Here is a 27,989-nt window from a genome sequence, read left to right on the forward strand (position 1 = left end):
TTTGAAGTATGAATTTTGGCAACCGTTTCACTCTGTGTGGGAAAGGCAAGAAGAAAACTGCAGACCTGTAGCTTACCCTGACCTAGTCTATGCTAGAATGTTTTGCTGGTAGAGTTACCCTAGGCACGTGAACAACAAAGAAATATCTCAGTTGGTAACTAGTGCTGCCAGGTTCATCATACATCATACATCATACATCATACATCATACATCATACATCATACATCATACATACATTCAGAGATGCCCTTTTTCACCCTGCAGACAGAACGTGGGCAGAATTTTACGACCTTGACTATTTGTTTGAACTTTCCAGATTTTTTGCAGATGGCTGGAACGGTGGCTTGGACTTGGCACAGTCAAATGTGTATGCCAGGGTGGGACACAGCAGGGTATGCACTCAGATCTGGCACCTGGAAAGTGCTAGATCCGAGACTACCCTGAGTCCCGTGCTATAGATATAAGCAAAGGGAGCAGGACAAGATCATAGTTATTTAATCAATTTAATTTTTAAAGCAGTGAGCGGAACAATGACCAAAAAAAAAGCACAGTATGTTCAATCACTGCAATTAAATGATCACTTATACAATTACAATGCACAGACATAAAATCAATCCAAACCTTTCCCACTAATCCTCTGCCTCTGAGCTCCAGAGTATTTTTTACACACATGAAAGAAAAAGAAGGTTGATATGAGGCCATACATGTAATCTAACACAAAATCTGAAACAAGTGCTTTGTCAGGACAGTATAATAGTGTAAGAGAAACTTAGTTTGGCAAAACTGCATTTTGGCCAGCAGAGCTTTTTCCAGTGTCCCAGGACTCTGTGTGATGCCACTTTTACCTTTGAGGTGGCTATAACTATGTCTTCATTATGAGATTTTGCTAGCGTAACAGTCAGCCTGAGGTGATACCACCGCACACTCTTCATTGACAGCTCTGCTGGCAGAAGTAGACCTGTTAATCTTCACACCTGGAATGTTACCCGACAGCATGTTACTTCTCATGGAGGAGGGGACCATTTCCCCTTTCACAGGTAGCATTTCAGCCTCTCTCCCACTCTTTTATCTACTGTAAAAGGCAGGTAACAGAGGCAGGTAACAAGCATGTCCTTCTACCCGCTGACTGTGGCAAGTTGGCTCAGGAGTTGTGGGGCAAGGAGAGGCACAACGCTAAAGCCAGAAGATGAGCTCCTCCATTTAGTCCTGCCCTTATGTGTACTCTCCAGTCAGTTTTCTGTAGCCCCTTTCTAGATGAGGTTCAGCACGTGTGACCTATCTTGTCTCATGTGACTCGAAGTACGAGAAACGTTGTCCCTTGCTTTGTGACAGCTGTCTCAGAGAGTGATGGGCATGCAAAGAGGTGGAACAAGGCTCAGGTGGGATGCCCAGAGAAGGCTCATTGGAAGACAGTCGGCAGTCTGGCACCAAGGAGGTGCCACTAAGCAAGCTGTTGTAAGTAGGAGCTAGTGTGGGGGCAAGGAGGCTAGCAATCAGCTGGCTCTTGATCTGGAATAACTCCCTCCAACGCACGTATTCCAGAGAACATCCTCGTCTTAACGAAGGAGTCTTGCTCAATATAAAAAAGGGTCCAAGATGATGACATCTTTAGACCTTCACTTTGACTAATTGCTCATATTTTTGGTTCTTTTGCAAAAACAGGAGATATCTGATCTATCCAAACACCAATCTCTATTGAAGAAAAAGACACTATGACCTCATAGTAGAAAAACTTCAATTCATTTAGGTCATTTAGTTCTTCTTTGCCCGAACGCCTACATCTCTTAAGCGCTTAAGAAGGCATACTGCCAGGAGCTGAGGTTTTCATTAAATTAGAAAATTGCTCTTATAGCTTTGTTATTAGGTATGTTATTAACATACAGACCTGGTCCCAAAAAAAATCTTGAAAAAACCATGCCCCATAAATATAATTGTTGACAAATTGGCTAACTTTCAAAACAAATGGGTCACAATATTTTATTTTGACCAATCATAATTTTGAATTATGTATTCAGATATAAAGCAAAACTGCAAAGCCATGTTTCAATTCTATTAGAGCAACCATGGACCCAAGCCGGTACACCTTGGATACTTGTGCTTTCTTTTGAAGCCATTCATGCACCAGAAATACAGCCTATCAAGGAAAAAAAACCCAAAACAAACAAAACAACATGAGAAAGCAAACAAATAAAGGCACCATGGTGCTTGTATTCATCATAGCACATCAGTATTCCACCCATTAATTTTAGAAGTCTCTTACCATTTTGTTGTATTATAGCTATTTTGCTTTTCTTGTAGGATCACACTTTTCCCTTTCTCCAATATCTGGTAAATAATCTATTCCTAAGTGGTCACGATTTTGCAAAAGGAATAAAGGCTAACGACAGACATTTTATCTGGAACTGCCGATTGTTTCTTTTACCACTTGTATGTAGCACTGCAATGGAAGAAGGAAAAATATTTTTGAGAGTGTTATTTTTTCTATGACCATGAATTTTCAAAAATATATTTACTAGACTTTAGTAAAATACCGTGAGTTTTTAGAAACTAAAACATGACAGACAAGCTTTTATTTTTTAATTTATTTCCACCTGCTGGAGCCAGTTCTATTCTCTCCACCAGAGAGCGCAAGTATCACCAGAGGTGATGGTGCTGGGATGGAGAGCTCGCTGTACTCGTAAGCAGTATTGTGAGCTGCCTTCCTCAAGGACGGCACCCTAGGCACGATGGGTGATTCCAGCTGCGTGAAGTTCCTTGCCTATGGGTTAATTTAGGCTCAGAGTTAACATTCTGTCCAAATGGTCAAGGCTTCCCATGTCCAATATAGACCTGAAGAATCTCCTGACAAGGAACTACTGGAGAGATTCCTGCCTCCCCTACTGAATGTTGGGCTCCAGCCCAGGAGATGCTGACTTCCCAGGGACGTGTGCTTCTCCCATGCACTACAAACACTCATGTGCCCCTCAGACAAATGCTTGAAGACACTAAGACCAACTGGCTTTGGGAATGTTGGGCATCAGAAAGAAGAAAGGACTTGGCAAGTAGTAAAAGAGATCTTCAAGTTTCAGATTGAAAGCAAAGGCATTTCAAGCAATGTTGCAGGAAATCAATAGCAAGAGTATGAAATAAAATAAAGGCTTTTGAAAAATCTCACAACTCGCACCTTCCTATAGAAGAACAGTGAAAAAGCTCTAACTCAGCTAGATGGATAAGCAAATCCAAGGGCACGTACCAGTTTTGTGTTGCATGTCATCCCAGGGCACACCCCCGTGGGTACTCTGCTAAGGCTAAAACACCTTGAGTCTGGAGCACATGGGTACAGGCTCACTCACAATACGGTTATGCAAATCCTGCGTTACTTGAAGGAGAATGCAATGTGCTCTGGCACCAACAAAGGGTAAAAAGCTTTTAACTCCTCAGTCATGACTTCACATTATGTTCAAGTGTGTTTACTATATGTTATCGTAACAGGTGTTAAGCTACAAGCAATGCTTTTGTATTTTCTTAGACAACTGTCTGTGCTGCAGAAACCATTGGCATAGACTGGCCTCCTCCTTGGCTGTCCCAACAGGGAGCAAAGGACTCAAGAGCCTGGAGATGCACCTTATCTCTCCACTGCTAGCTGTCAGTTAGGCAGAAACCATGCTGCTTAGTGAAGGAAATACCAGAGAGGACAGCTTTTGGACAAAAGTGTATTGTAACATGCCTTTGACCTAACAGGGAATTTTCTCCAAACGCAGCAACTGCCGTGTAACTGAGCCATATTTAGACACACACATTTTTATACACATACATACATATACAGAGGGAGAGGGGTTCACCTTCTGTGTGGTCCTTTGAAGTGGGGCTCTTCAGGTGGGTGTGATGTTGCAGTCTTTTGTTTCTGGCTCCTCCTAATGCCTGTACACAGTGTCAAAGGCATGTAATAGATTATAGGATCATCTCCATAAAACTAGGGTTTTTTTGTGGTTCTTCCTCACCTAAGCCTTGTACTAGTACTGCCAAAAAGCTACCCAGTTTTTGGGTAGTTTTCAGTTATTCTCCTCCAGACATATTCAGAGTGAGAGTTTGGTATTTTTACTTTTTTTTTTTTTTTCTCATGCTCTTAAAAATGCACTTACATGCCTCAGTCAAATTTCTCCCGAAACAACTAATCTGAATGCAAGCTAACAAAGCTAAGTTTCCTCCTTGTGGCACTTGGCGGTTCAGTTGATTGATGAGTGGAGAAGAGGCAGCAGCAAATAGCCTTGTTAATCACAGCCCTGGGCTGCCACGCAGAGGAAGTCTTTTCCTTTCCACCTATGGGTAGGAACAGCCGTGTCTGTTCTGACATTCACTGGACTCCACGCCGGGTGCCCCGCAGAGCAAGAGACTTGCACACAGCCAAGGACTAGCCAGCTGAGGAAGGAGTACGTACGCTGGTGCTCAACAAAGCTGCTGTACGTACTGTTCTACGGGTTCTCCTTGGATTTTAGATCCCTCTCTTTAGGACCCAGAGGTGCAGGTGGCAAGGTGGAGAAACTGCAAATGTATCTCTACAGGTATAGTTGCCACACCTGGCGAAGCCCTCAGGACATGCAGTTTTCAAAGCCTGTTCCAAGAGGACCCAAACTACCTCCAATGCAATATTGTAGGGGAAATATTATTAAACAATCTTTTGGGAAGTTTTTCTTCCCTTAGACTCTTTTGTAGACTTTATAGCATAGAAGAACGGATGCAGTTTCTTCTCAGACAAAAAGGGTCAGGAGATGTTAAACCTCAAGGGACTCCTAGGTGTTCATTAGGTAAGAAAGGAAAAAGCGTGAACCAAAGAGGTGTCATTAAGGTGTCGCTACAAATGACACCTTAAAACAGAAGCTGATGGTTTTTTTCTTGTTTTTGGAAGGGCCACAGCATGCTCTCTTCTACGTCTTATGTTCTTTTACTGTTTTCATCCTGCTTTCTGCCACCTCTTCTTCTGGCTTGTTGCCCATTGTTCCTTCAGACACCTGCCTGTGGAGCCTGCAAAACTCAGCATGGTTTGTTTCTTCCTTCCAGCAGATGTGTCCCTGGATGCTAGTAATCCCAGCAGGACTTACTGCCTCTTTTTTTAATACCAGGGGACTTCATTGGAGAGGTGCATGTTGCTGGATGAGAGCCTGTGCTCTCCAGTATCAGCTTAAGCTAGTAACTACAAGAAATTGTGAAGGTTTGTATCAAAACTGCAGAGGCAATTTACAGCAAATTCTATTAACAGAATCTGGCTTTGCTTTTGATGCACCTCTTTCAATGCATGTAAAATTAAGGGGACGTAAAAAGGTTTGTATGTTGCTTCATTGCAGCCAACACCTTCAAAATTTCTATTGCCAGAGTATTTCAGGACTGGAAATAGAAATGTTATCCATGTTGGTCTAATAGTTAAAATTATCCTATTAGTGTCTGTGTACTAAAAAGACTGGTAACAGGAAACATCCTATGAACGGAAAAGTAAGTAAAAGTTACTGGATTTGTTTGCACAGCAACTGTCTTAGGAAGCAGATGGCTGGAATTAGAACAAAAAATAACCATGAAAACAGGCACAATGTTCGTGGTGTTATCAGTGACATTTTATCATTTTGGTTTGCTTCTTGACTTTTACGTCTGTCCTGGTTTGAGGTAAAACAGAACCAATTTTCTGATTTGTAATTTTACTTTTTAGCTGGGCCTCTTCTAACTGGCTAAACTCCAAAATTAACAACATATTGTTCAGAAACTGTTCACTCTCAGAGTGATAAGACCTGATTATACCAAGGAATGGTACGCACAGAGCCTCTTGCTTATACTTATTGCTGTAACAACCAAGGTCAACGGACTTCGCTATCTGCCCCGTTAGAGGGTCGGAAGCGGAGAAGCGTAGAGGGGTCCCACCTGCAGGGAGGAGCAGACGGGACAGGTGACCCAAAACTGACCACCAGGGTATTCCATCCCATGTGCATCACGCTCAGTATAAAAGCTGAGGGATCAAAGGGGCAAGGCTGCTCTGGCTCGTGCTCTTTCTTCAATGGCCGACATCTGAGGAGGACCCTGTCTGTTCGTCTGCCTTTAATCCCGATCCCAGCATTCCTGACTCCAGATCCAGAATTCAGCTCCTGTCCGTCGCTGACTCCAGTCTGGGACTTTCCCTGCGTCTGCTGGTGACGTGATCGTCATCCTGGGAGCTGGATATGGTTTTGTATATATTGTATACTTTTTTTTATTATTTTATTATTATTTCTTATTTCCTTATTTATTATTATTTTCATTGAAGTAGTTTAGTTCTTTTTTCTAAACTCATAAATCTCCTTATCTCTTCCTCTCTTCTCTGGGGAGAGGGCCATCTGTCATTCTGATTGGCCAATCCAGCCAAAATCATGGCAATGTCAAATATTATCTGATGGTCTCTAGAGCAGACATTTTCTGTGAAGCATTTAAGCAGATGTTAGACTGCTCTAAAACAGTAACGGAGAGAGGAGTGGATGTAGATCTTAACTGGATGCAGAAAGAGACAGAGGAGTTCCTTATGCTGAAAGGAGAAAGAGGGAGCCAAACCTTCAGTGATTTACGAATCTGTGCACAAGCCGGAGGGCAGCTCTCCATCCTCTCTTTGCCTTTCCCACAGCTTACCTAACTTCTGACGTGCAGGGATACTCCATGGAGGGACAGGCCAGGAGCCCCTTGTCCCTGTTTTCAAAGAGATTTAAGGAGCATCAAAGGCCCAAATCCTCTTGAACTTGGAGTGCCCTTTCAACCCTTGCTTCTGACCATTTAGCAGACCTGGTACTTCAGGTCTGCTGTATGTTTCACCCGACCTATTGCCCCGCTTACTCTGACAAGACAGTACATGTGCACACAGTGACAAGCGCTGGGGTAGAAAGCACAGATAACTGTTCACTACATGCTCTCGCTGCAAATCTTATCCTTCCCACTAAGGCCATTCTTTGCTACCCAGTCAGTGATTTTTATGAAACTTGTTGGGAGACTAACTCTTGAGACCTTGTCTCCTCTATTAAATGTGAGTGAAACTGGTCAATGGGTTGAACCAAACTGCACGAATTAAAAATGGCAAAGGACAGCAAATACGGAGTCCAAGAAGTTGAGAAAACTAGACTAAGAGTTTACAAAGACAGTCTCATCTACTTCAAAGAGAGGAGCCTAATAAACCCTGTTCCCCAAAGATACAGAGATCATTTTCTGCATCATGGGAATCCGGACACTATATTCTCACGGAAGGGTTTTTGAAAAGGGAAAACACATGCAGCAAAACTGCTTTTGATGAGAGCACTGCAAAATACCATAAACACTCCTGACAGTGTATTTTCAAACACCTGCTTCAATCCAGTTTTAGATGAAAGAGATACTCAGTTGAAGTAGCCTTGCTTCCACAAAGCCCAATTTGAATCAGTGATGGCACAGGAAGCAGAATTTGGGCTGTGCTCAAATTTTTAAGAGACTGTCTAGAGCAGTTGGTTTTCTTGCATATTGCAGTGAAAGATTCAGTGAGGCACTTATTAAAACAAACAAAAGCCATTATTTCAGTAATGTAAAAAACTATCATTTACATCCAACAAACAGATCAAAAGATGCTCTTTTATAAACAAAATTCCCATCCCACAGACACAATGGTACGTACAATAACATGATTCTATGATCACACTTTGCCAAGAGATTCCAGTATAAGACACAGTAATTCAAAAGAAACAAAGTGTAAGTTTATTGGACGCCAATATTTCTTAGTCAAGATCTAAGTAAAGAAAACACACAGTAGAAAAAGTTGTACAAAGCAGCAATGGATTTACATTACATTAAAGAAAAAGTAACCCTAAGCTATTAAGTCTCAGTCCTAAAAAAAGTAAAAACCCATCCTTAATCAAAATTCAACACCGGTGTATTGAACTGATATACAATGACTATAAGGTATACAGGATTATAAAACCAGCTTCTTTTGTCTTACCTCTATAATCCTTTAAAATGACAAGTGATTTTGTGTAACTAATTGGAAAATTCTATAGCAAATATATTGGATAATTCCAGTTTCTAGAAACTGTAGGAAACTCTTCCCCTGTACCCAAGCACTAAAAGTGATCCCATTTTCCTGCTTTTTAAAAAGGGACACTGTCAAGAATAAGCCTTAAAATGTGTACTGTATATGTATCTTGCATGTTACATTGCAAAAACATATTTTGTTCTGGTTTTATGTACATATTTTAATTTAAAAAGATGCTGCTGCAGTAGTGGGAAGCTTGTGTCTTTAAAAGGTAATGCGTATCACTGAGAAACTGGAAGAGTGGATTGAGTCCATTTTTCTGGAATAGCAAGAGAAAAAGCAACGTGAAAAATAAGCTCAGCCCACAGAATTCAGACATGTTTTTCAGACATCCTTGCAAGAACTGAGGATGCCCTTAACAGGCATTTTCATGCCCAAGCAGCAAGTGTTATAAGTCAATCAATGTTTTTCTTTGATTTTATTAATATCAAGTATTTTTAATACAGATAAGTACATTTACTGTATACAACCTTTCTCTTGATAGTGTCCCTTTATGTACAACAGTTATAGTACAGTTTTTCACAAGTCATTTTAAATAAACAAGAATCAATGACATTAAAAAATACTATCAGGCTGTGTTCAACAACAACAAAAAAGATTTTAACACTGATTCATTAACAGCAACATTTAAAAAAACCAAATCCCTAAGCTTGCTTTGATTTTTATCTAAATCTTCTGGTAGGAAAATGTAAACAATTTATTGAACAGTAGAGGCACATGCCAGATTACAGGCTCATGCCATATATTTGCACCCTCATTGTTAGTGCCAAGAAGGTAGGCATAGTCTGTCCTTATCCCATGTGAGGAACTTCTAGTTTTATCACTGGAAGCTTGGAACAAAAACAGAGTACATGTAGCTTCAGACCAAACCCGCATGCCCTACTTGGGGAAAAAAACCAAACAAACAACATCAGACAAAAATTCTACTGGATGTCACTAGAAGGCCTGCCAAAATAGGAAATGCAGGAACAAGTCTCTTACAGCTGTGTTTTGGTTCACAGATAAGGCTACATCTCCATTCTGAAATACACAAGACAAACTCTAGTGTCACCCACAGAAAAGCGCAGATACAAGAAGTAGAGACGGTATTATCACTGGTTCATGTCCTTTGATTTTTGTAAAATGACGGAATTATACCCTAGCTGTATACGCAGGTTTCACGTAGAGGAAAATTCATTTTAACTTTTAGTTCTAAGACTTAAAAAAGATAATCTGGATATATTTTTCTGCCATTGCTCACTTTCAATGGCTGATCATGGTCCCAATTTAGCAACTTAAGCACATGTTTAAAAAAAACCTTAAGACTGATCTCAATGGAATTTAACCATAGGCTTAGATGCTTTGCCAACACAGTGCCTGAAAGGAAAAAAAGTCCCAAAACAAAATACATTTCATGGCTCGACCCTGCTCCTCTTAAATGCAATGGAAGTTCCACTGTACTTCCACTGAAGCAGGATAGTTCTCTGAGATTTATCTGACAGATTATAAAAATAGCAAAAAAAGAAAGAATTAAAGATTCTAATCTATATATTAAAACATCTGCACATTCCTGTCACAAATTTTAAGAAAAAAAGCAAAACATTTTTTATATTTAACAAGACCTCTAACTTTGTATCACTTTAGTACACGGCTACAAAATTAAACAAGATATGATGCAGACAGGTTTTTATATCAATAAATTTGCCTTTTATTTTGTCTGTGGCCAAACTAGACACTCTTCAAAAGACCTTTATTTATAAACAAGCAACTAACATTTTTTTCATAATTTAACTTTTAAAACATATATTAAAGTTATATAAGTGGAAGCATATTTATTCCGTATCCTCCAAAATAAACACTTCTATCAAGGGCTTTTTAAGATACTGTATAAAAGCTAATAGAAAACCAGAACTGCTATATAAACATCTCATATTAAACTTCAGAGATCCTGAATTTCTTTACTAAACAACAGGAACTGAATTTAAAAAAACGCACAGAACACGCTCAAAGTTAAAAAAAACAAACTTTAAAAACAACCAAACCAACAAACAACTAAAGAAAAACTTAGAAGGAGGCTATTTAGACCGAAAATATTTTATGGATTTTTTTATAATACATAGTATACTAGGAAAAAGGTAAGGTTTCTTCAAAGATGTTGCACAAGCTTTTGATTTAAAGTGTGTGGAATTTATCATCATATCACATAGCAGAATCCCAGCTGGAAGTTAGATGACTATGACATAGCTGAACTAGTTGCCACCTTCGTCTAGAAAGCACGCTGACTTTTCGAAGGCTACATATCAACTTTCAGACTGTTGCGTAGAGGAATCATTGGTGAAAACTTAGGAACCATTTTACAAAACCCTGTTCTATTTTATATGCACAGATTCCTTACGTACATTTAAATGATAATTAGCGCAGCTTTATGTTTTTCTGATTTTGTTAAACCAGGTTAAATGCAATAACCATTTTATTTTGAAATTGTTTCTGGCAAGAAAAAAATTTAGTCTTATTAGATGCAATAAAAAAGTAACTAGAAATGTAACTATTGAACAAGTACCTTATTTTAATTGCAATGTAAATGAAAGAGTTTGATTGATATTCTAACAAATTAGCGTAATCATATTCAGATAAAATTTGCCTGAAAGAGGACAAAAAAGGACATGTTACTATTAGAAGTATTAAGTAACAATTCCAGATTTTAATCAAAAATGAAACAGAAGATGCTTGATATTTTTTTGGAAGCTGAAAAAAAGTCAGGGGTCCATCCTGAGCCAATTCTTTTAAACAAAATTCTGTTGGAAAAAAAATGGTAGCACACTTGGGCTTTCACTGAGAAAAATCTACTCCTGTGTGTGCCTAGCTAAGGATGCTCATCCTCAGATTCTCAGGAGTTACACTTGTGCTTAATTTTGCTAAATCTTAGTGTCAGCTTGCAATTCTTTTTACTTTCAAGTTTGGGATGCTGAAAAAAAATTCATGGTTACATACACAATTAAAGCCTCACTCCTGATAACCCTGAAACTGGTGACCAAATTCCTGCTGCTTTCACCAAGCACAGACCGGGCTCAGACTAGGTAGCGTGGAATGCCATCCCCCTCTCCCAACCCACATGGGGTAAAGTTGGTCAGGATCATAAATACTGTTTTGCATCATTTATGTTCACTTTAGTCCATCACCACTCCATTAAGTCTAAATTCTAGCAGAATTTTTCACTGTTTACCACCTACTTCTGCGTAAATATTTTCTTTTACTTACAGAATAATTTTGGACCCTTACTATAGCTTCTGGTAAATATTTATGATACCACCTACACTAAATGGTCCAGTTGTGATTTGAGGTAAAATAATGGAACCACACAGAATATCTGCAGCCCATTATTACCATGATTTTCAACAAATTAGAAAATTGCAACACAGTATCACAAATTATAGAAAGCAGCAGAAAGAAATATTCTATGCACTGTATTCGTAAAATGCAGTGATTGTAGTGTGATGGTTTTTCCTCTGCTTTGAGCTGGATATGTATGCTTAATACAAATTTCAAATACATACTTCTTCATTTATACAGGTGTCTATATAAATATTTACATTTTTAGTTTTTGTTAAAACACATCTTTATACTCATGGCCAACCTTATTACTGTATGTAGGAACACAACTCAGCTTCTGTCCCTTAATGAGCTCTCTTCTTTTTTCATTTAATAGTTATACATTCCTTTGTAGTTAGAATTACAAACAGTTGTACAAATAGTGGAAACAAAATTATGAAACTTGTCTGACATCCATTCAGTCTTAGTTCATATTATAAACAGTACCATTTGCATTATGATGGCTGTTACTACAATGACTTTAGCTACCGAAGTATCTGTAGTATATTAGTCTTTGGGACGTTATATAAAGCAAAGTACCCCCTCCCCCAATTTTCCTTAGAAACATAATTAAATGGCTGAAAGCAGGCTTGCTGCTACTTTTTTATATAAAATCTTAGTAATAATATTGCTGACTTTAGATTCTATTTTAATTTGCACAAGTTCCATATAACAACAAAACAATTCTATGTTCCCTTAAAATATCAAACATTCATATCCAACAACATCAGGATTACTCAAACTTGAGGTTTATTTGTTATTGCTAAAGGTTTCTAAGACCTAAGTCAATACAGCAAGACACTCCATCCACTTTCTCCCTAACTGCAAGTGTATGGCAACTATTTATATGGAGCTTGTGTGTTGGTGTCTTTATTAAAAAAAAAAATAATTAATGAAGTTGATTACAGTATTTCACTACTATAAACTCACAGTTAGAATCCAAATTGTTGTTGCTCTTTCATTTAATATATAACTTTATATATAATACACACGCACACACCAACATCACAGGATGAAGATCCATGCATACAATCCAGATGTGATCATATTTCAGTGTTAAATGAAATAAAAATTATTCTGTTACTATTAGATCCCAGACCACAGTATTTTAAATTACTCTGCTTTCTACCTACTAACCAAGTTAGTTTACCTTAATCTTCAAATCCAAGCAGCATCACAAATTCCAAATTTTTCGTCGCTGTCGTCGTTATTTTGATCCTCTTAGATTTCTAGTTTATATGGCATACATCTGAAATCCTGAACACAGCCTCCACTGAACTAGCTTTTTAAGGTACCTGTTAAAGCTAATTGTGTGTCTGTTCATGGCTCCAAAGACTAAAAGCTGTCTTAAAAGTCCTATGACAGAGTTTACACATGTATTGTCTTTTGAACGTGATTGCTGACAGTGGTGGAGCATGATAGAAGAGCGTATCTGACTCCTGCGGTATGAATAATTTTTCAGTAGTAGTGGAGCTTTCAGACAAGCCTGTCGGACTATCAGGCTCCAAAGGCTGGATTTTGGGGAGGGGTGGGGGTGGAGGTAAGGGTGGTGGTGACGGGGAATTAGCTGGTGGACATATCTCAGGCTCTTTATTTGTGGACTCCTCTGCAGCCTGTGACATGTGAGACTGGAAGTGACTCCACAGACGGAAATTGGTTCGGAAGGCCTTGTTACACACATGACAAATAAATGGTTTCACAGAGCATAAGAGCTCTTGGTGACGCTCCAGCTGTTTGCGTACAGTGAAAATCTTCCCACACTTTTCACAGGGCCACAAACCAGCATCTTTGTTGGAGATTACTTCCTTAGGTTCTCTGCTCGTTTCAGTTACCTCATCTTCTATATCATCTGCAGGCTCTTCTTTGATCTGAATTTTAAACTGCTTGGATACACTCAAGTCTTCAGGTAGGCAGGAGGAATCTTCAGAATCAAAATTTATTTGTTCTGACGAATCACTGAATACACCATCTTCCTTTGCAGTAACAAAATTGTTCATTTTATTGGACTCTGACTGAGGAGGCAATCTTGACGAACTAGTTATTTCTCCATTGTGATCCAGGATAGGTAAAGAAAAGTTCTCTGATGGAGCCATTGTGTTTTGATTGTGAACTTCAACTTGATGACGCCAAATACTAAAGGATGATTTGAAGGTACGCATACACTCAAGACAAGTAAGCTTCTTGTATTCACACTTGCTTTCATGCTCATGCTTCAGCTCTGGAGAAGAAAATCTAACGCCGCAGTAAGGACAGATAGTAGCATTTCTACAGAGTCGCTCGTGATTTCCCTGTTCAATAAGTGAAGAGAGCTTAGCATTGCAGAGACGGCACTGATAAACCTCTTTGCTTTCTACTGGACTTTCAATATGAGCATGATCTTTCTGCTTAGGACCCTTATTTCCTCCAATTGGTTTCTCCCCTGGGTGCATTTTTATGTGCTGTTTAAATTGCGAGAGGAAACGATAAGCTTTCCCACAGTAGGTACAAATATAGGCTCCTTTGGTTCTCGATCTTAAATTCCTTTTGATGACTTGTTGTGCTTGTGAAGCAGACTGTCCCTGAAAACCTTGCTTGCCACGTCTTAGTTTAACTATTAGAGCTTTTTTAATTTCTCTCTCTCTCACTATATCGATCAGTTTTCTTTGGAATTTTTCATCCAAAACAGCATGTGAACTGGAAGCAGGTGAGGGATTCTTCACAATTCCATGTTGTGTCTGGCAGTGCGTCCACACTTTGAAATTTGTGTGAAATCTCTTGTGGCATATGTCACAAGCATAGGGCTTTTCCGGATTATGATACATGTTAACATGACGATGAAGACCTGCTGTTGATCGGAAAATTTTAAGGCAGTGTTTGCATTTGAATTTTTTATTTGGTCTTGCTTCTTCCATCTCACTGTATTCATCTTTACTGACATCAGAATCAGGAAAATCAGCATCAAGGTGCGTAGGGCTTGAGCCTTCCTCAAAGTTATCTTCTGACCCAGGAGAACCCTGCTCATCCGCTTTCTGTTTCTTAAATGGTAGTCTTCTATCAGCTTGAAACCTCCTTTTTGCTGGAAGTCTACTTGGTTCCTTATGATCATCCTCAGTTTTAAAAGGAAAGTCTTTATTTGTCGATGCTGAAGCATCACCCACTGTAACTCTTATTATTTCGGCAGGATCTGAAAGTGGACTGCTAGGTTCAGTTTTTATTCGCACCTCTGTGAGAGGGGAAGCAACCTCCCTATCAGTTGACTGAGAGGCACTGAAAGATCTAAGGCGATGTGGGTGTATTACCTGTGGTTTTTCATCTAAGACTAACTTCTCTGATGACTCCTTCACGGATGACTTTTGAGATACAATATTAAATGTCTTCTGGGAATCATTAGTTCCCGGCGAGGAGGATGATGACACCTGTGAAGGTTTTAGGTCAACAGAAGGTGAGTAAATAGGAACCTGGCTGTCCATGGACAGTGACCTTCGAAGGAGACTTTTTACAAGTGGCCCACTTCTGTCAATACTTTGGTTTTCTGCACCAGATCCGCTAGATGGGATTACTAGCCCTAACTTTGAGTAGTACAGCAAATTCCTGTCTTCACCTTGACCAATTCCTTTTCCAGCCTCTCGCAACAGAAATGTAGATTCTGATGTGCCACGCAGAGACAGGACTGGTGGACGCAGCCTTTTTAATGACATCTCTGCAGCCTTTCCTCTTAAAAGCTGACCACTGCTTCCTGGTTCATCGCTTGCAATTTCTTTCTCTGCTAAAGGCATTTGAGGCAATACTGTGTTCCTTTTCACTAAACCACCTCTGCTCTGATCCTCCACAGTTCCAGAAGTTTCATGAAGCTTGGTATAGCTCACAGGGCTTTCTTTCAGCCATCTCCTTTCAGTCAGCGATAAGTTGTGAAGGGTTTCAGTTGGTTTTGTTACTTGTGGTCTAGTGCTAGTTTTGACAGCAACAGAGGGTGAAGGTTTAGAAGTATGGCTTAAATCATGTTGTGTTTGATTTATACTTTTCACTTGTGCTTCAATTCTGTTCTGACAGACAATGACACTTCTCTTCTGAGAACTACTTTCGTCTTCATCTTGATACAGTATTTTCTTAACAGGGCAAGCTGGAAAAGGAGCTTGAGGACTCTTAGAAACAATGTTTGTAAGAAAGGATATTCCAAGACTGTAGCCCAGTTCTTGCACAGCTGCAAGACTGCCTTTTTCAATGAACAAGGATGAAGAATAAATGTAGTTTAACACATTATCAAAAGCATCTGGTTCACAAAAGTCAAGTTGAAACACCGACTGAGACTCATTCTCCTTATTTGTGAACAAAGTCTGGAAGTATTCACTGCTGGCAGCCAGAACATTTTTATGAGCTCGAAATTTCTGATCTCCTACTATAAGAACAACATCACACAGCTGTCCCTTTAGACGCTCCTCATTCAGCGCGCTTAGAAGTGAAATGGCATGTGCTGGATTTATGTAATGCAAGAGCCCCTCCATGATTCTGATGTTCCTGAAAAAGAACAACAAAAAAAAGTTGTAGGTTGCCTTACGTGAACAGTTGTTAGAGATAAAGTAAACACACTAATCCCTCTGTACGTCATAAACTGGCTAAATCACCATCAACAGAGCTGAAGAAAACAGCTTGTTTGGGGGAAAGGTATGGGAACTAAAACAACACTATTAGCTCCAACAGATGCACAGGCACAAGAAGAACCAGCTCACGTACCCACTTTCAAATACACTGTTAAACAGTGATCTTACACCAAGAATATTACACCTAACTAACTGAGGGGACTGTGTTCTCTTCCTGCAATACACCTGGTTCACATGAAGGAACAGTTCAATCGTTTCACTCTTGACCATCTTTTTCTCAGCTTTATCAATATCCACCTTGACAACTCCATTGATAAACTCTTGACTCGGATATTTAAGGCTTAGTTATGCTAACTCACCTTTCTGAGACTAAGCAAACCTGACAGTCTCCTGCTGACTAAACAAATTAATGGGGTTTTGTTGTCCTTTTTAATAGGATGATGGAAAGGGCATTAATACTGGGGATGGAGAAGGAAGCAGGATTACTGTTTGTAATCTAGATTAATTCATCACGCTTGCTTATGTTTAGTAAATGTTGTTAATATATACTTCTAGCTATCAAATCTGTCACTTAGAACTGCACTGACAGGATCTGGTTTGTTGGAAATTTCACAATTATAACTAAAGTATCCCTGCATTGCTTTGTTCTAGATTAAAAGCAACCAGAGAACTAAACAACCCATCATATTCATTAGCATAAATTAGCATGTGGGCACTTTATGCCCACAACCCATGTACTTGAGGAACAGCTACCCTCGGGTGCATCCAAGAGTACAATAAACTCAAACTCCAGTGCAGAAATCCCCACGTTCCAAATGCTTCAAAACAGAGCCCACTCCATACTGCACGATGTCTCAATAACTCCATAGACTGCCCCTGATTAGATCTTAATAAAAGAAGAGAATCAGCTTTTAAGTCAGTTTAAACAAACAACTTCTGTGGCATGAACTGAAATTTATATATCTGTGCACACGCACACACACAGAAACCAGCAATATCTGATTTTCTTTTTTTTTTTTCCAGGTACACTTTTACAATTCTGTTCAAGTTAACCTGTAAGAATTTTACATTATTTTCGTCTATGGTGGTAGTAAAACAAGCCAATGGTGTGTCCGTTAAAAGCAATTCTCTTCTTTTTACAGCTCAGTTGACAAACTACTCTTTAGATATTTATACATGATGTATGCTACCACAACAGAAAGGTTTCACTATTTGCTTACATGCAAAACCGAAAAGTTTATCAAAATAAAAAAACAATGTTAAGAAGCCGTAACCCCATAATTAATAAATAGGGGTGGTAAATCTTAAAACTAATGGATATACATAAACGATCAAGGTCTAAATTGGTGTTATTGAGAAATGACTTAACTGTTGCTCCATAAAGTGTCTTAGGGCATTGATCATATCATAGGATTGAGCCACCACTTCTACACCAGAAATTACCAAATAAATTAACAGTGTCAGAGCAATAGCAAAAGCAAAATTCTGTTTCCTCATCAGATCTGTCTCTTCACTGAGTGCTTCAGTGTCTTGCAGTGTTGTTTCATAAACACTTATTTATCCTTAATTCACCCCAGATGTAATGCATAATCCTCCCCACCTCCATCTAAAAAAAGCAAAGCAGTCAAGCTTCTATGAATTTGAGAAACCAATCTGTTTTGGTTTGCTTTCTATGTTTTGCTTAAAAGTACTGTCTGAGGACTGTGCACTACCTATCTCCTTTGTGGGTGCCACTGCAAGCTAAAGTGGTGGGGTCTGGCCCTAATCCAGTCTCATGGTCTGTGCACCCATTAACTTGGAGTGTTAATAGCACAACCATTGCAAGAATGCATCTTTTCCTTTAGTTTCACCTGAAAGAAATTGAGTTTGCAAACTCAAGGCAATTCATCTGTGATGCAAGCTGCAACATGGTATATGGAGGTAACAGATCAACAGGGTGATTATGAAGGAAACTTGAACTAAAATGGTATTGTAGAGACACTCAATAGAGGTTGCTGCAGAACCCACACTTCAAGGACACAGTGGGAAAGGAGTATATTTGTCAAATGTTTTGAAATGTTTTCAAATCTTCATTTTAGTCTGCTTTACCCAGACCTTGTGTCTTGTGTAAAACACTCACAGAATAAACGCCATGTAATTACTATGCATTCCTTTGTCCGTGGTAACACAGGAATGCCATTAGTAGAGACACGTGTAAAATCTTCACGTCTAAAGCGGAATCCAATAGTCACCCATCCTTCTTTCCACATTCTCCTTTTTTATTCATAGAACACCTTCAATTTATTACATTAAACAAGACAAAGATAAGCATCCCACTACAATCCTTCCTTTCTTTCTCAGATCACAGCCTCTTCTGTGCAGTGAAGGAGGCAGAAGCTCTTGGGTGCAATGTAACTCTGTCACTTTAACAGTAACCAAGGCTGCAACAAACACGAATGGCAAGGGACCAAATTAATCCTGCAAAGGCAGCTTTAATCCTGGAAACAAAACCGGAACTGGTTTGCAGAACCATTTTAACACGTTTACACAGATCATCTGAAAGTCTGAGATACTTAGATGTAAAAAAACCCCAAAAGATTACCAGAGTAAATGTACAATGTATTAAAATTTCACTACATGAACACTTTTCAGTAACAAAGTTGATCCGAGACATTCCTACTCTCTTTTGTTCGTCTTATCTGCACACGGCATTTCACTCCCTCAGCTATGCCTGTACAAATATTTGCAGGCCTGCATTACACAGCAGTTCAGACAATGAACCAAAACCAAATAACACTTCTTTTCAAATGCTGGTCAATTTTTATATTAAACCGCAATCTCAAGAATGAATGCGTTGGTGTAACCGAAGAGGCAAAAGGCAGCTATAAGAAGGCAGGAACTCCTTCCAACCATTTGCCATCAAAGCCAATGCTCGACTGACTGCACTCGGCCCTGACACAAAAGGTGTGCCTAGTTACTGTGTAGATAACAGAAATATGTCAGTCTCCTGTAATACTAGATTTGATTCCAGGTGTTTGAGGAATCACACTTCCTCAGATGAAGATTATTTTGCCATTAGCTACCTGAACTCTTTCCTCCAGATAATCTGCTCCTGTTGTCTACAACCATTTTTCCCCCTCTGTCTTCACTACTGACTGGAAACAAAGTTCTTTCTTTTTTCCTTCCATGAAGTTTGGGTGACATCAAGTACAGTAGGAGCATACCAGAAAATCTCCCATTGTCTGTGTTCAGGTGCCACATGCTATAGCAGCTGCTGGTCCTCAGGAGGAACAGTGACCACAAGATCCAGGAAGGGCAAGTGGAGCAGGCGCACCTGCAGCCTTCCTTGGGGAGACCAGAAAGAGATTTTAGTGTCAATCTTCAATAGCCCTTCTATTGATCTCAGCAAACTGGCTTTCAGAGACGTAAGTACCATATTTGCTACGAGATCTATTTTTTGAACAAGGATAGAAAAAAACACCTCTACTATTTCAAAATTACTTTCTGCAAAAAAGAAAATCTCTACTCAGGAAGGTCTTCACAAGGAAAGGGTGAAAAAGCTTATTTTTTGGCTCAGCAGTCTATTGATCTTCTACAGCTACCCGCATTTGAAGTGGTAGTTCCCCTTCCTTTTCTCTGCCCTTTACTCTCACATCGCCTGCTCCCAGCCCCATGGTACCCTCCTCTTCCTTTCACCAGCTCTGATGCTCATTTCACCTTCCCTAAAATGAAGCTGAAAACAAACAAAACCAACCCTGCTTTTTTATATGTTTGCTATTTTATAGGTTAGGAGCTTCATCAGCTCACTGAGAGGTCAGACGAGCGCCAGAGTCGCAGCAAGAGAAGCCAGAAAACTATCCGTTCTTTGTCAGCAAGTTGTTCAATCAGCTTTGCCCATCTGAAACTTCACTTTCAGAAACAATGAAGTCACCGATGCTGAAACGTTACAAATAGAATCAGGCAGACATTTATGTGAAAAAATTCAGCATAAGAGCTTACACTTGCAAATACACAAGCAACTAAAATAAGATGTTGATGTTGCCTGCTGACTTCCATTATAACAACACAGCTGTCAGCTAAAGCTATGTTAATAGCATGTTGGGGGTGGCAGTGGGAAAGACAATGTTCTGAAACACTTAATGAGAAGCAATGTTGCAGCAAGGAGGCGCCAGGGCTGTGAGAAACTGCAGTTAGAAGCAGAGAATACAAGGAAGGAGGAGAAAATGCACACAGAGGATAGATAGGCAACAAGGGAGACAACAGGGGTTTCAACAGGGAAAACATATGTAAGAAGTGTGGTGGGGGTTAAACCCACTAAAAAATCCAAAGAAACATGGATTATAAAACTCAGCCAAGAAATACAAGTGACTTCTGGGGGTATCACTGTGGTTTGGGCAGGTAAATGCCGGAATGTTGCACTCAGTTGTGACTGCACAATCCTCTTTTGCAGACAATTCGATGGCTCTGAAAATTCATGTGCTATTTCAGACACAAGGGGGGAAAAGAGTCCCATTACTCATCAAGAGCCCAGATGCAAAGGAAACCTACACTGTTTAAAATTCTACTCAAGTATCCTATGCTGGATTTTATTATTTGAGTTTGACAGCAGTTTATCAAATCCCTCTTATCCCACGTTGTGTTAACAACACAGGTACTCTCTTACAGTCCATATATATTTAAACACACACACCCCTACACACCCCCAAAAGCTATATGTAAAAGCTCCAAACCTGCAGAGCAAGATTGTTTGCACTTTTGTAATCTTTTTCTGACTAAATATTTGAGTAATCTCTTGCTGTAAAATTCAGGGATTCTCTCTTCCTGGATTTAATGAAATGTGATTTCAACTGCTATTGCTGTTTTCCACTGCAGACAATACTGCGAACTTCCTCCATGACGACAATTGTTTTTAATTTCCAACAGGTCAGCAACAAGGAGAGACTCACTGGTATGAAGACAGCTATAAAATTGGATAAATAATATATTTGCTAGTGTGTGAAATTGATGTATTAATTTCCAACTACTTATCCTCCACACATAAAGAAGCAGAAATTTAGGGAGACGAAAAGAAGAAATTCTGTAATATTGTGCAGTCTCTCTATTTTGCCCTCCACTAGAGACAAATAATTAGCAGTTATCCTGATACAGACTAGAAATTTTCTTAGAAATTAGAGGCTATTTTTCACATTCAGATCACACCCGTAGTTTCACCAATTGACCCTCAGAATAGCTCCTGACTTGCAGCAAACTACAAGGTGTTAAGAGTAACACCACAAAGCCCCACTTGTCCTTCTTGCTCCTGTTTACAACAAATTGCACAGCTAAGGGTGCAACTTCATCTTACTCTCAGCCCAATCTAACCGGGAATTGCTCCTCCGAGGAGCAGTCCATGTTTCCTCCCCCTCTAAGAAAGGACGAGCTTGCTGTCTGATCAGTAAACTGATACAGCTGACCATGGGATTGCACAACTACTGGATGTAAGGGAGAGGGCAGGAATGTGCTCTGGCTGTGAGCTTTTCCCATTCTTCTTGAAAGAGCTCAAGAAGATTAAAACGCATCAAACACTGTTTGTCCTGGCCTCCATTCCTCAACTGAAAAGTGTGTAACTCATCATCCAAACTGCTGTAAACTAAATCAACAAATTAAAAAGTTTGAAAACTCCATTCCCAAAGGAGTTCTTCATTTTTCGTTCTCTTGAGTAACATTGCCATTAAACTCCCTGATGGGACAAGACCTAAAGGCTTGATGTCAGAATATACATTCAAACATCTACTAAAAGCTCATTCCCAGAAACATATGAAATCAAGAATTTGAAGAAGGGAAGACACACATCAAACATGTATGCTTGCATTCTTTCTACAGGTTGACTTGGTAATGCCAAGATGTACTTACCAAACTGAATAATATTCAGTCATCTGCTTTACTGTATGAGCTACTCTTTCTTTGTTTAACCAGCGCAATTCACAATAAAATCTTGTTTACATACTGATTTTAATTTTGCTGGTATAGTGAAAGTGACAAACCCTAATTGTGGGCATATTTCTATTAATATAAAGGTGCTTTTTACAGGCACAGAATATTCTAGATGGGAAGAGAAACCAATTATACCCCTATAATGTATTTTTCTATGAACAGAATTGCATTTACACTAAGGTTTCTATACGAAAACTAGAGATGGGGGAAAACAGTCATGCTTTTAATCTGAAACATCTAGAACTAATATAAAAGCCAAGCCTAAAAAACTGCCAAGTGAGAAACTTATGATTTAGGGAACACTGGTATCTTCCACCCACTGAAGGGATCCAAAGCCTCCATTCAGCCATCACCTTTATTCAGCCTTCATTAATTATGGGCAAGATACTGTGAAGACAATATAGGATACTGTAAAAGGATAAAGACAACAGCAATTTTACATGAGTTTTACATAAGAGATTTACGAGGTCATGAATAGCACATGGAAGATTTTCAGCTTACTCAAGGTCCACGTGCATTTGGAGGCAAGCAACGTCTCGCACCCCTTTTTGAAAAAAAAGCACTAAAAATCCTCCTCCATGAACAAAAACACTATATTTTTTCTTCATTCTTCAAGAGTATTAATGAGAAAGGAGCTGGTCCTACTCTTACCGAACTTCTGGGGTATTGGCCATTGACCTCAATAGGTGAAGGAGTGTACTCAGAGTTATGTCCTGGCACAAAATAAACTAATTCCTCTTGGTTGTGACAGGTAGATTAGCTTGTGGCAAACGGTGATTAGAAATCACAGTATTTCCACTGCCTTTCCATCCATGTTTCTTATTTCACTTTAAAAGGATTTCTCTGAGGGATATTTACTGTACCAAGTACATAATTTTTGAAAAATTATCTGAAGACACTCACAAATGTATTCAGACCAGAATGCCAAATAGTTCACCCCAAAGTAGCTCTAATGTTTTTTTTTTTAGCTGGTGGACATATACGCAACTGGGATTACTGGTACATCCCTAGTTCCAGTGTATTGTGGTGTGAGGTTTGGTGCTGGCCTATGCATGAACGCTGGAGGGAAATATGTGAGTGGGAGGGATGGGGGGCAAGGGGGTGGCAGGGACACTCACTGTCCCCCATGTGAGAGCTGTCCCTGAGCTAACCACAATTTATCAAAGAGACTACTGAGAACAAATTGCAACCTACAGATTACTCACACTGTTAAGTGCTGATGCAGGATAGACCATGCCTAAGAAGATTAATGCTCCAAGACAAAAAATGAAAAAATATTTCTTCCTTTACCAAAGAATGCAATTTAATTGTATATGAATTACTATAAAAGGATAAATTTCAAAACATTTTTTTTTTTTAAATTATTTGGCCAGAGGATTTTTCATGTCTTTTCATCACAGATTGTATAGAAAGATTTTGTACAACAAAGGTCTGGTGTTTCACTAAATATCAGAGGGAAACCCCCCCCAACAATCAGGACAAGGTGATTTTAAAACTTTTTTATTTTTGATGGTCTGTAAGACTGCTGAACTGACAGGGGTAGTAGTGGAGGTGCAATAAATGTAGAAAGGCTGCTCAACACTTTCTTTCCTTGTTCATAAAATATGGCTGAGCTATTCTAGAACAACATAATACACAAAATAGCCAATAAGCAAAGACAATACATTGGTTTTTTTTTTATTTCACTGCTGATTAAAAGACAATATAAGAGAATTGCTATCATAAATATTATCATTAAGGAAAAAAATATGAAAAAATATTACAGTACATAGACTAATATTAAATCTACACCATAAACATTCAGGGAAAGCAACTCTGTCTGCACAGAATATCTATTTTAAAGCAGAGCATACTGCAGTCTTTCCGCTTGCAACAAATGATTTCGCTGCCTCTAAAGATTTTTTTTTCCCCTTCCTAGGATCTCAGATCATTAAATGTAGCAGAGTTCATTATGAAATAGCTCAATTGCTCAAAAGTTGAGAATTTCTTTTAATGAGAGCTGGAAACAGCTGCAACTGCAGCGTGTGACTCACAGCATAGTACCTCGCAGTGCAGTACAAACCATATGCTGGTTATAGCCCAACTTCCTCTCCCCAGCTCCTCCTTCCTCTACCCTGTAAGTCTACACTTGTTTATAGCCTGTAGTTATCACTGTTTTGCAGATAAAACAATTTGTATCAACTGACAGGGTTATCACCCTGCCACTTGGAACCTACACAGTAAGAAAAGGATGCACAGACGTTCACATTTGTTATACTTGTGTACCATTAAATATACAGCACAAAGAGGACTTCAGGAACTTCTTACAAGCTATTGCCTCTTTTTATATTAAATAAGAGTGCTAATACATACTAAAGGATAAATTACCTTAAGCATTAAAAAAGCACCCAACTCATTACAACTTTAATCCTGTGTTGGATCACAGAGAAGTGCTGAAATTATCGAAGGAGCAAGAGCACCACTGAGGGCAAGAGACATGGTTACCCGCTCTCAGTTCCGATTCCCAGGGGTGATCTTGGCTCCAGCAGGCTCAGGGGAGCTCACAGCTGGAGAAACCCCTGATAAATCCTGGTCTGGCACACATTCTAGCTGAAAACTCCAGAGGTTGTAGTCTGTGACATCACCCTGCAAGTCCCTACTGAGTTCTTTAAATGCTCACGATCCACTCAGGTTGGGTGGATTTTCTACAGGTAGAGTAAACCAAATCTTCTTACGAGATGACAACTGTAGAGCACATGGGTAATACAACTTCTGAGAGAAAAGGATGTCAGGTCCCCTTCCACCCAAGAGATGGCCACATAATTTGTTTTTTGCAAACAGGTTTATAAAAACAGTTGCAAAAGTTTGCTCAGAAGTTCCCCTCAAGAACATCAGCATAACCCTGGTGGAAAATTTTAGTCAAAGCAGTTAGTTTGTCAGTTTGAGAAAAGTCAGAACAGAACACTGTAAGTGGCAGTGTTCAGGCAATGCAAACATAAAGCAGTACTAGATTTACCTGTAATACATATTTACTACTCCTGATTTAATATCAAAAACCTTGTTGTACAAAAATACGTAAAAAACCCAAACTATTTTCATATTAACATCTAAGGATAAAAATATTAACTACAACTTAACTACAAGATCTTCACTGTACTCACAAAAAGTTGTGAGTTTATGTAATTCATCACAATCTCTTCTTACACCTACAGCCCACCTACCTCTTACTTCCACTGAGTTCAACAACAGAAAAACAGAATAGTTTTTAAAGTACCATTTAATTATTAAGAAGAGCTCACTTAGCACACAAAGTTCCACAATATTTCCTGTCTCATAATAACCACTTTAGACTAAGTTTTCCTGAGGCTCGATACTTCAACAAGCCGTGTCCAATCTGGACATACAACGGCAGTTCGGACTTTAAAAAGCATTAAAGTACATTTCTCTCAGACAGCTGTGATCGGGCAAAGCACCTTCCACACGCCGGTACACAGCGCAAGAGCATTTTTCCACTAGGCTATGAGCGGTACTTTTTCCTACTCATGAATAATGCACCCAAAGAGCGCCTGGACTAGTAAAACTACACTGCGTTTAATACCTGCATGTACTTATAGGTGGCAGGAACCTTGCTGGATTGCCTTCCGCCCTGAAATGTGCAGGCGAGCGCGGCTCCCCCTTCGAGACACACCAGGGCAGGCCTACGGCGCGGAGGGGCAGCCCTCCCGCATCCTCTCCCTATGTTTGACGGTCGGGAGCCGACCCGGTAACCCGCCCCGGGGTAGAGCCGCCCAGCCGCGGCCCCGCAAGGCGGCGAGGAGGGAAGCGCCGGTGTATCAACGGGACGCCACGTTTCCCCGTCGTCTGTCCCCCCTCACCCCACCCGCCCCGGCCTTTGCCGTAACCGCCTCCTGAGGCGCAGCGCAGGTAGGGGGGTGACACACGCGGCCGCTCGCTCCTTCCCGCCGGGCGCGTGCCTTCCCCCCCCCCCCCTCTCCGCATGCGCCGTGAAGGGAAAGCGGCGACCGGCGCTACCGCCGCGCAGGCGCAGTTCCGCGGAATTCCGGCCTCCCCCGGGGAAGGGGTGGGGGGAGCGGGGGGGAAGAACGACGGACGGCGGGAGCGGAGCATGCGCAGCAAGGCGGGCCCGGGCGGGCGATGTGGCGGGCGCGTGCCGGCGCAACGGGCGCTCCGCAGCCGTTTCCTCAAAGCTCGAGGGAGCATGCGCGGGGAGGAAGTGGGGAGGGGGGGGGAGGAGGGGCCGGGGAGACGCGTTTCGTAACCGGCGCAGGCGCATTGAGGCGCTCGGGGAACCGCAGCCCCGCTCGGTGGTGGCTGTGGAGGGTGGGGGGGAGGGGAAAAAAAAAAACAACCACCTCAGAGTTACGTCAGGAAAAGACGCCTTTGTACACGGGGGGACCCACGCGGCGCGGGCAGCCCCCGAAACGGGCGCGAGACGCGGCCGTTACTCACCCGCTCCGCCGCCAGCCGCGCCCCCCCCGCTGCCCCCCTCGGCGCCTCCTTTCAGGGTTCGCCCGCGCGCGCTGCCGCCGCCGCCGTGATTCCATCCATCTTGAATTTGACGTCATCCCACACCAGGGATGAGGTCATCGAAGGGAACGCTCGTCACGTGCGCAGCGCTCCGATTGGCCGGCGGGGGAGCGGGGGGCGAGGCGCTGGCGCGGCGGGGGAGGGTGGCGGCCAGGGACGGTTACAGGGGGGATTCCCCACCCCCCACCCGCCGCCGCCGCCCCTCCCCCCGCAGGTAGCGCGGCGCGCGGCAGCCTTCGGGCGTGCGCGCGGGCGCGGGCCGCCCGCGTGGCGGGGACGGCGCCGGACGCCGGCGTCCCCCGGCGCGTCCCCGGCTGTCCCCATCCCCCCAGCCCGGTAACGGCCTGGCGCGCGCGCGGGAGGGAAACTGAGGCGGCCGCGGCGGGAGGGGGGACGACGACACACACATAGGTCACCGTTGTCCCCCACCCGCCCCGCCGCGCACCTCGCGGGCTTGGGGCCAGTGTCACCGCTGGGCCGGTGACAGTGGCGTTAGAGTCTGGTCAGGATGAGGCTGTGGTAACCCGCCCCCCCCCCCCCCCCCCCCCGCGCCCCGGCCCGGTGTCACTGGAGGGCCGGTGACAGTGACGTTAGGATTCAGTTAGGGTGAGGCTGTGATAACCCGCACCCCCTGCCTGGCTGGTGCCACTGGTGGGCTGGTGGCAGTGGTGTTAGAGTTTGTTTAGGGTGACGCTGTGGTAATCTGCACCCCTTCCTTGGCCGTTGTCACTGATGGGCTGGTGACAGTGGCGTTAGGATTTGGTTAGGGTGACACTGTGGTAACCCGCACCCGTGGCCTGGTCCGGGCCCCATGGGTGGAGGGGGTCTGCGCAGGGGTAACCGCTGCGGGCAGCATTAATTTGCAGTTCTAATTTAATAGTCTGGTTTGTTGTGAGCATTTTTTTTTATTTTTGTTTTTTTAATTTTAATCCATGTTTTTCTGCAATGTAGGGGGGAAGGCCCAGCACGGCTTGCGAAGGAGCTCAACTTCTAGTGGCACGCACGTGGTGTCCTCGCAAGCTGGCCCACCGCTTCCCAGTGTTGTCAGGGAGGCACGTGCCCGGGTGCCAGTGGGTCTTGTCTCGACCCTTTGTAACCGCTGTACTCGTTCATCTTGTTGTGATTTGAAAAATTATAATGGATGTTATCATTGCTTTAGGCTTGCTTCTCGTGGAAATTATCCACTTTGAATTAAATACCTGAATAGGGCTTTACGTGTCAAAACCAAGTATTAAAATAGAATTACAAGATTTCTCTTGTTTTTGTTGAAAGCTAATCTGATCCATTATCTTTGCATTAAGGACAGCTTGAATTCTGGAGATTAACATCTAATCCTCATACAGATTTTCCAATAGTGCTTTTAGATATTCCACGTAAATCACAAATACTGTGAAGGAGCTACTAGAATCTCTGTAATGTGTTTAGTGCTGCGTTTAAACCTTTTTGCCAAGGATTTGTTGCAAATGGACTAAACCCCATGTAAGAAAAATGGTGATGTACCTCACTGGGTCCAGCTCCTCTCTCACCTCTCCAGGTACTTTTTT

General features: G+C 41.3%; 1 protein-coding gene across 5 annotated transcripts; it reads right to left on the minus strand.

Annotated features, from left to right (window-relative positions):
- Nucleotides 1-639: 639 nt before the first annotated feature.
- Nucleotides 640-26,485, minus strand: ZBTB21 (zinc finger and BTB domain containing 21). 5 transcript variants are annotated; one of them, XR_012589313.1, is made up of 4 exons: nt 26,368-26,485; nt 12,540-15,883; nt 2,261-2,437; nt 640-2,134 (listed from the first exon to the last, which is right to left on the minus strand). XR_012589313.1 is itself a non-coding variant. In XM_074602604.1 (2 exons), exons 1-2 carry the CDS (start codon nt 26,481-26,483, stop codon nt 12,694-12,696), a joined length of 3,306 nt encoding a protein of 1,101 aa, XP_074458705.1. In that variant the 5' UTR covers nt 26,484-26,485; the 3' UTR covers nt 7,685-12,693. The 5 variants fall into 5 exon arrangements, 2 of the variants coding, with proteins under 2 accessions (XP_074458705.1, XP_074458726.1); XR_012589309.1 differs by having other exon boundaries at nt 640-2,437; XR_012589312.1 differs by lacking the exons at nt 640-2,134; nt 2,261-2,437 and adding an exon at nt 7,685-8,920.
- Nucleotides 26,486-27,989: the final 1,504 nt, after the last annotated feature.

This window comes from Larus michahellis, chromosome 1, assembly GCF_964199755.1.
Source record: "Larus michahellis chromosome 1, bLarMic1.1, whole genome shotgun sequence".
Taxonomy (NCBI): domain Eukaryota; kingdom Metazoa; phylum Chordata; class Aves; order Charadriiformes; family Laridae; genus Larus; species Larus michahellis.

Bases quoted from the DNA above. Each gene is read 5' to 3' on its own strand.
- ZBTB21 (XM_074602604.1), bottom strand. From the start codon at position 26,483: ATGACGTCAAATTCAAGATGGATGGAATCACGGCGGCGGCGGCAGCGC. The intron at 15,884-26,367 runs GTGAGTAACGGC...GTTCTTTTTCAG, and splicing joins CGCGGCTGGCGGCGGAGCGG to GAACATCAGAATCATGGAGG.